This window comes from Porites lutea, chromosome 10 (genome assembly GCF_958299795.1).
Source record: "Porites lutea chromosome 10, jaPorLute2.1, whole genome shotgun sequence".
NCBI classification, from domain to species: Eukaryota; Metazoa; Cnidaria; class Anthozoa; order Scleractinia; family Poritidae; genus Porites; species Porites lutea.
This window is the reverse complement of record NC_133210.1, coordinates 12730024-12739207: the sequence shown is the minus strand read 5'-3', so window position 1 is coordinate 12739207 and position 9184 is coordinate 12730024. Positions and strand designations below refer to the sequence as shown.

Genomic DNA, 9184 nt, shown 5'->3' with positions numbered 1-9184 from the left:
TCTAACGATTATAGTTTTGATACAATGGAATTTTCCACGAAACATAAGTGCTAACTTGCTCATATTTACCAACAAAGCTTCAAGCTATGTTGCTATTGTTTAATAAAAGTGAAAGCCTAGAGTGTGCCAAATTTGTTGCTTTGAAGTTGGGTGCCATCCTTTTCTATAGCGAAATCCATTTTAAACCTCTAAAATTATGGAAACGATATATATATATATCGGGAAGATCTGAATAAGCAATTTCCACAAAAGATAAACGACTTCGCCTCGTTGGCACTTGCCGGAAGGCACCCCTAGTAGAAACTTGACTTAATAGCCAGGATTTTCCCTGAAAATGACAAGTTCACAGCTCCGTATCAAAAAATGAGATATCTCCCCAAAGCGTTATGTATATCAAACGTTGCAAACAACAAAAACGAACTTTGAAAAACTGTTTTGAAAAACCACAATTATGATCCGTTTCAATGTTTTTCATGTTTGTCCATCCGTGAATCCTTTTGTATTTGCTGTGTTTTCATTTGCTGCGTTTTCCTTAGTGTTTTGAGGCTTTATTTTATGTTTTACTCACTTTGGTGGCAGCTCTCTCACTCTCTCTCTTTCTCGCCTCCTCCTTGATTAGAGTATTATAGTCTTCTTAACCATGCCAATCTACCTAGCTTGAAAATAGGCGATTACAAGATATCGCTATCTTGATGTATAAAGTCAAACATAGTATTTTACCCAGCAATTTTAGCTACAGTTTTAGTGTTAAATTATCCAACTCTGACTTAAGACATAAGGATTTTCATACACCCAGATTTAATACTGTTCATCTTGGCAAACGACAATGTTATTTTATGTTATGTTATGTCACGTGTTAAGTCATGTCATGTCATGTCACGTCATGTTGTGTTATGTTCTGTTCTGTTATGTCATGTCATGTCATGTCATGTCATGTTATGTTATGTTATGTTATGTTATGTTATGTTATGTTATAGATCCAAGGTTGACCACGTAGTTTGATCCAAAAAATCTTTTCTTCAAATTCTTCAGCTTCATTGTGGTTTTTCCTCATCAGTAATTCGATCAATGCTACTCGAAACTCTCTCACCCTTAAATAATAAACCAAAGGATTAACAAGAGAATTCAAGATCACTAAAGTACTCACAGCCACATGGATGGCCCATAATTTATCCAAGTTTACGATGTCTTTCAAAGGCTCCCTCAGCTTTCTAAAACTAACCGTGGGCAGGTAACTTATAATTACAAGTGCAATAATCGTCAATGTTAATTTAAAGGCTCGCTTTTGAGATAAAAAGTTTTCTCTTGTTGCAGCATCGACTTGCTGAGAGGCTATTTGTTTTTCACGTCGTCGAGCCTCACGATAGACTATCGCATTGCAAAGAAGGATGATCACAATAAGCGCAGTTCCGAGGACACTGATGATAGATTCAAATAATCCATCGTCGATGAAGAACACGATGTGAATGATTACAGTCAGTGTCCATGCAAGAGCTGAGCCAATCAGTACCCGGGACTTGGTGATGGTTTGAATGTAGATAAAGGGGTACGTGATAGGGGAGAGTTGAAAAAACTGACCCCCACTCCGCGGACTACCCACTGACCCCACTCCGCGGACTACTCTACGGACTACTCCGCGGACTACTCTACGGACTAGTCCGCGGACTACCATGCGGACTACCCTAACTAATCAACCAAATTTACTTTCACGGAGAAAAGAGTTAGAAGAAGCGTACCTGCCTACAAGATCACACTTGATAAACAGCCGCCATCTTGATTTTCGCCATTTTACTCGACCCAGCCCTTCTTCTTCATTGCTACGTCCATTGCAGCTTCCGTTCTTGGATCGTCACGCAACGCTTCTCTCCAAACCTCGCGTGACGATCCAAATAACGACTGCGTGCCCTACGTAGGAGAATACGTCTCCAAGGGCCTTGTGGGCCAGGTGAATCCAAAAATATGGTGACTTCCAAGCACGGCTATAAGTAAGTTCTTAAAAACATTTTTAAGCTGAATATAACAAAAACTGTTACCAGCGCCAATAGTGGTCATCGATTGGCTGAACGGCGTGCTCTGACTTGTGGCCGATGAAGACTGAGGCGAGGCTAAAGGAGAGCTGGGTCGAGTAAAATGGTCGTGACTAGAATGGATACTCCAAAATCAGGTATCCGCTCGGAGACTGGAACTGAATAAAATTATTTTTCGGCAAATCGCTCCGACTCTTTACGACCTTGTTGTGTTGAAAGACTAAGTATACAGAGAAGGCTAAGATGAGAATGGTTACTCCAAAGTATGGATCAAAGCCTACATAGAGGTTAGTTGTTTTTCACGTTCTTTTTGTAAGAATTTAGTGCAAGGAGCAAACAATGTCTGTTTAATTACAGTACCACTACCGCGACTGCCGTGTAAAGCTTATTCATAGCAAAGTATCTGTTTGGATAGCTCAGAATAAGGTGGATACTTCAGAATAAGAATGGCCAAAATATGGAAGTTTTGGCCATCTGGATTATTATTACTGAACTTCCCAATATAAAAATGATTGTTACGTTTACAAAGAGGGTACAAAATAAATACAGTCAACCATTGTGTAATTATGGCTCAGTTAATTCGAAGCTTGCTTATAGGATAGCAGCCCGGTGTAGGGGGGGGGGGGGGGGAGTGGGAGGGGTACTCGACCAATATTTGGGTGTTGGTGAGCCGCTGAGGGTTTGAAACCCATACCCTGGTTAGGATAACACCCTCAACTTTAGTACTCAGATAGGACAACTCCCTCGGATGGGGACAAGGTTATCAAGCACACCTGTCAACTTGTACTTATCTTATTTAGACAAGGGTGCCAAGAACAATAACATTTATACTTATTCCAGTAAATGCTTTGGGTGATGACGTACTAAATATCTGCAAACATTTGCACTAAGACAAAATCGATCATGCATGAAACACCCTGTTTATAATTAGAACAGACTCGCACAAATCATGCACACTGTTTAGGACAGACTTGCAGGAAATTGTATACCCTGTTTAGGACAGACTTGTGCCAAACTATATACCCTGTTCAGGACAGAGAGGATGAAAACCATACCCTGTCCAGCGGCACATCCCCATGGAGGCCATATAAGGGAGTACCCCCCCAGGGATAGCAGACAGTTGTTGATTTTATGGCTCAACATAAACTATTTCTGTTTTCTTCTATTTATGGTTGATTTTTCTTCACTTTTAAGTGGTAAGTTGCTGTTTAGTTTAGTGTGAGAAGAATGGGTACTTTATGACATTATAAAAACCAAAGTGACCCTCACAACCTGTGGGATACTCGGGTCAACCTTTTGGTGCGCTGGGTATCTGGCACAATTAGCCAACCAGAACCCAAATCCTTTTACAGTCTTTTCTATGACCAAAAGGCCCAATGTTAGCTACTTTTGGCAAATGTAAACTATGTGATTCCAAGTTTATAGTCATTTTGTATTCCTGAATCTGCTGTGTGAACCTTTGTAATTTCCAGTCACATTGAACGTGTTGAAAATGCAGCCCCTCTATTGTCCATCCTGTCATGAAATGTTGCCCCATCCACAGGTAGCCCAAACTCTGAAGGAGTTTGTTGGACTTTGAATTTATAAGAGAATGTATGACAATAACAAAATACGTCCTAAATTCCATTTTTTGACAAAAATAGAAATGAGAATGACTTACTTTGTGTTTTCGTTTTGTTAAGCTAAAACGGCCTGGATATACCCTACTTCAATAATTATTATTTATTTATCAGTATTTTAGTTATTCATTTTGGTATTAGGCAGGTACCACAAGGAAATGATTTGGTTGTTCCTTTTTAATTTAGATGATAGATAACTTTGTAGGTGATAATTATTTGTAATGCACTGAACTGGGGGCCTTTCTCTGCTACCAAAAGAAAATCTTTAACTTTTAAAACAAAAGGGTCAAGGCTTTTTTGCTGAATCCAGGCACTGTATCGTGGAACACAGTGCTTTTTAGAATTACCGCCAAAGAATGATTATAATGGAAGCTTTATTTAATGCATGGCTATAATTTCAAATTTTCAGGTGACTTTCCACCCCAGGTATAGAGGGTGCATAAAAGCACATTGTGGAAGTGGAGAAAGAGTAAGAGGAAAGTAAAACAGAGGAAAGAATTATGGGAAAAGGAAGAAATGAAAAAATGGTTGTAGAATTGTAAACAAACAACTTTATTTTTATAAAAGTAATAAACAATTTTTTTTACACATTTTATCAAATTCTTTGAGTGGTTTGTTTGTGGTTTTGAGAATTTTATTAACCAAATGGTCAAGCTACCCAGACATGCAACTGAGCAGCCAACTGCTTGGCCTCAATGAAAATTGTTTTTTTTTCCTGTTTCCTGTTTTCTTTTTTTCTTTTTTTTTTTTCATTTTATTTGCTATTTGTCTTGAAGCCTTCTCCAATTTTCTTCATTTCTTCATATCTTTCTCCAACTGGTTTCTCTGTTCCTCACAAGCATTTGACTGCAACACCCTCCGGACCTCCAACTCCTCCTCCTGTTACAACTGCAACATGGATATACCTGCATGATCATTAATTTTTATTCCATTTTAAATTTATGATAAGCTCACCATACTGAGTGAAAAACAAAAAATAGCCCATAACCAGCTTAATGCTGAAGGTCTTGTCTCATCAGGAGCTCAGAAGGCAATCAAGGAAATAGGTAATAGGTCACAGGGAGGGGAAGGAAAACACCTTTCCCTCCCCCTCCCCCCTTGAGTGGAGGAAGGGGGAAGAAAAAGAAAAATAATTCATCCCAGGATCAGCAGGATCTATTTCCACATTTTTGAACACCATGATGGTACCACTTGGCTGAGGACTATTGTCAGAAAGTTCAGTGTGGAATAGGGTATGGAAGGCAGAGAGTTTTGGTGACAATGAGGCTCCTAGGATTTGAAAAAAAAAACAAAACAAAATACAAGTGCAAAAAAGCAACTATAAATAATTTTGCAAAAATCCTAATTATATTTAGGATAAATAATTTGAATTGATACTAGAGTTTCTAGTAAATGTAAAAAGATAGCAGGTGAACATGGGCGGGCTGGCAGAGGCCAGCAGTAGATCTAGGGAGGTCCCCGGCCCTCCATATTTCTAGATCAAATTGAGGACAACAGTGCCAAGAAAATTCTTTTCTAGATTGAGCTCCTCCGTACCTTAAGGTCTGAATGAGTGGTTCCTTCCCGCCAGCTTAAAGTCTGGTGAGAATCCTCCCCCCCCCCGCCCCACCCCTCTTCTTATCTGAAGGTTCCGATCTGCCACTGTAGGCTCCAGGTCCTATAACAGAGCTATACAGAGACACTACACTAATACAATCTGCAGGACCATTTTTTTTTTAGAAACTTGAGCATATGTCTGCCTGCGCTTGTAATAGTGATCACCAAGCTACAAGAAGTATGACCTGAAGTAAATTAGGGACCTGTCATTTATTAGAGGGGGGGCAGGGCTGGTGCAATTCTTTTTTCCCAGGTGAATTTTTTTTATGCCCTCCCCCAATTTCCTGCAGAAAAAAATGTAACCCTCCCCCTTGTATCACCCAAAATAGTTATGACCCTCCCCACGCTAAAAGAAATGACAGGGATTATTAAAAGAGATCAACTTTTACCTTGTGATGAAGGGAGGCGTCAATACGACATTCAGGAACAGGTATCTAAGATCACCTCATGCATTGAAGCAATATTGAGTACGAACAATCCTGGTGCTGCTGGAAAATTTTACACGACCGATTATGTTCTTGTCCCAGCCGATTAGTTAATACTGAGGGGGAACATTATGAAGCTCAGTGAGTTACTAGAGAACATATTAGATATGGATAGACGCATTAAAGCTCACCTTAACACCCTGTTTCACTCAAAGACTGGTAATTTTATACGAGGAGAAGAGTATTCTAAATCGTTTGATGAAGCTGTTATTAGAAGGCTTGATGAAGCTAAAAAAAGAGTAAACAGTGAATTGAAATATCTTAATGAGAAACTTGATCAATGCAAAGACATGTTTCGCAATGTGTTGCTGTTGAAAAACAAATCAAGAAAAAGACGTACATGTAGGGTTGTTGGGTAGTTCAGGTTGATCATTATGAAAGTTTAAAATGCTTACTGTGCAAGGGACTTGTTTGTTAAATAATATATTTTATTTGTTGATTTATTTTTATTTTAAGTGAACAGCAATGTTTGCTAAAAATGGTATGGCCCTCCCCAAAGCCCAGCTTAAATTTTTGGTGACCTTCCCCTTTTTGGCTACCTAAAATTTAATGACCCTCCCCCCAATTGCACCAGCTCTCCCCCGCCTCTAATAAATGACAGGTCCCTTATGTGTTTTTTACTATTGTTAACACTTGGAATCAACTAACCCATAAAATTACAAGATGGTTAACTGACCTTAACTGTATTTGTACCCTCTTTGTAAACGTAACAATCATTTTTATATTGGAAAGTTCAGTAATAATAATCCAGATGGCCAAAACTTCCATATTTTGGCCATTCTTATTCTGAAGTATCCACCTTATTCTGAGCTATCCAAACAGATACTTTGCTATGAATAAGCTTTACACGGCAGTCGCTGTAGTGGTACTGTAATTAAACAGACATTGTTTTCTCCTTGCACTAAATTCTTACAAAAAGAACGTGAAAAACAACTAACCTCTATGTAGGCTTTGATCCATATTTTGGAGTAACCATTCTCATCTTAGCCTTCTCTGTATACTTAGTCTTTCAACACAACAAGGTCGTAAAGAGTCGGAGCGATTTGCCGAAAAATAATTTTATTCAGTTCCAGTCTCCGAGCGGATACCTGATTTTGGAGTATCCATTCTAGTCACGACCCGAGTAAAATGGCGAAAATCAAGATGGCGGCTGTTTATCAAGTGTGATCTTGTAGGCAGGTACGCTTCTTCTAACTCTTTTCTCCGTGAAAGTAAATTTGGTTGATTAGTTAGGGTAGTCCGCATGGTAGTCCGCGGACTAGTCCGTAGAGTAGTCCGCGGAGTAGTCCGTAGAGTAGTCCGCGGAGTGGGGTCAGTGGGTAGTCCGCGGAGTGGGGGTCAGTTTTTTCAACTCTCCCACGTGATAGCAATGTATCGATCCATAGTTATTAAGAACAGGTGAGTAAAGGAAGCGAAGCAAAAAAAGTTAGCGAAAAATTTAACGGCAATCTGTAGGGAGCATACACCGGTTGTGGTGTCCCCTTTTAAGAGGTTCACCATCACGGCAATTAGGAGAGGCTGAGCTGCAAATCCGACCAATAAGTCAGTCGAGGCTAGGCAGGCTAATGCAATGTTAGACTTTCTCTGCAGTCGTGCTTTGGTCTTCACAGCGATCATCACCAACAGATTCAACAAAATGGTGACAGGGCAGGTGGTGGCGTGGATTACGATGAAGGCGATAAGAACAGCATTGGCGAAAATGGAAAAGTCAACGGGCTTGTCACCAGTTAGACTGTTGACAACGCAGTTCAAGTGGAACTCGTTTGGACCCGGCTGGTGACTTAAGTTCATCGTCTACTGACCCTTCTGTCTTAGACTTATTAACTCTGCAAAATGTCGTTTTATTCTGCTTTGTCTTTCTTTGCGACTAGCTGGACGAGATTATAAATTCAGTATAAAGAGTTTCCTGTGAACAACACTGAACTTCGCAGATGTCTTCCATTAAATAACTTTTATTGTGAAACAACATTTGTTAACTTTGTGTTTGTGAGTTTGTATACCATCATCAAAAACCAAAGAAGATTAGGGAGAAAATAAAGATCAGATTCACCTGTCTTCTTGATTTTCTTTAGCCCCAGTTTTTTTATCATGAATTCAATTTAAAAAAAAAACAGTAAAAAATCTAAAGTTACGATTTTTTTCTTCAAGTTTTGTAACGTGCTCTGAAATGGATTCTTTCTTCCATCGAAGACGAAAAGTAGCACTCCGATAGTGTTTTAAGCGTGTAATAAGGTGAAACTGAACCATGGACTACGTACACGAGAAATGAATGAATACATGAATGAATTTGAGTTGCTGCATAATCTTCATTGTAATCTTGTTTTGAAAAGATAAAAGCCCCAACGACTCAAAACCTCTTCAATATTTATATTTTCATTGATTACCCATTCTCTCGATTTTTTGTCGATAGTCTAAAAAACATATTTGTTTTTCTTTTTAACCCTTTCACTCCCAAAAATGGTTGAAAGTGGACAAAATATCCAAATTTCAATTTGTAAAATGCTGCAAAATAAATAGCACCAAGTGAAAGTACTACTAAAGAAGTTTCATTTGAATGGTAACACCATTGTATTTTATCCATAGATACAAAAGTTAGAACTACATACTAAATAAATAGTATCGTGTGAAAGTACTGCTGAAGAGGTTTCATATGAATGGTGACACCATTGTATTTCATCCACAGACTCAAATGCTAGAACTACATACTAAATAAATAGTATCGTGTGAAATTACTGCTGAAGAGGTTTCATTTGAATGGTAACACCATAGGATTTCATCCACAGACTCAAATGTTAGAACTACATACTAAATAAATAGTACCACGTGAAAGTACTGCTGAAAAGGTTTCATTTGAATGGTGACACCATTGTATTTCATCCACAGACTCAAATGCTAGAACTACATACTAAATAAATAGTACCATGTGAAATTACTGCTGAAGAGGTTTCATTTAAATAGTGACACCATAGGATTTCATCCACAGACTCAAATGTTAGAACTACATACTAAATAAATAGTACCATGTGAAAGTATTGCTGAAAAGGTTTCATTTGAATGGTGACACCATTGTATTTCATCCACAGACTCAAATGTTAGAACTACATACTAAATAAATAGTACCATGTGAAAGTACTGTTGAAAAGGTTTCATTTTAATGGTGACACCATAGGATTTCATCCACAGACTCAAATGTTAGAACTACATACTAAATAAATAGTACCATGTGAAAGTACTGCTGAAAAGGTTTCATTTGAATGGTGACACCATTGTATTTCATCCACAGACTCAAATGCTAGAACTACATACTAAATAAATAGTATCGTGTGAAATTACTGCTGAAGAGGTTTCATTTAAATGGTGACACCATAGGATTTCATCCACAGACTCAAATGTTAGAACTACATACTAAATAAATAGTATCATGTGAAATTACTGCTGAAGAGGTTTCATTTGAATG

The 9184-nt window shown here is 38.4% G+C and overlaps 1 protein-coding gene and 2 long non-coding RNA genes across 3 annotated transcripts; 1 reads left to right on the top strand and 2 right to left on the bottom strand.

The window, feature by feature from the left end:
* Positions 1-961: 961 nt before the first annotated feature.
* On the bottom strand, positions 962-7518 carry LOC140949529 (uncharacterized). The gene is made up of 2 exons (XM_073398691.1): positions 7192-7518; positions 962-1573 (listed from the first exon to the last, which is right to left on the bottom strand). Exons 1-2 carry the CDS (start codon positions 7516-7518, stop codon positions 962-964), a joined length of 939 nt encoding a protein of 312 aa, XP_073254792.1.
* LOC140950106 (uncharacterized) lies at positions 2135-4246 on the top strand. The gene is made up of 2 exons (XR_012167145.1): positions 2135-2314; positions 4056-4246. It is a non-coding gene; the product is annotated as an uncharacterized lncRNA (long non-coding RNA).
* Positions 4103-6728, bottom strand: LOC140950104 (uncharacterized). The gene is made up of 3 exons (XR_012167143.1): positions 6666-6728; positions 5859-5955; positions 4103-4534 (listed from the first exon to the last, which is right to left on the bottom strand). It is a non-coding gene; the product is annotated as an uncharacterized lncRNA (long non-coding RNA).
* Positions 7519-9184: the final 1666 nt, after the last annotated feature.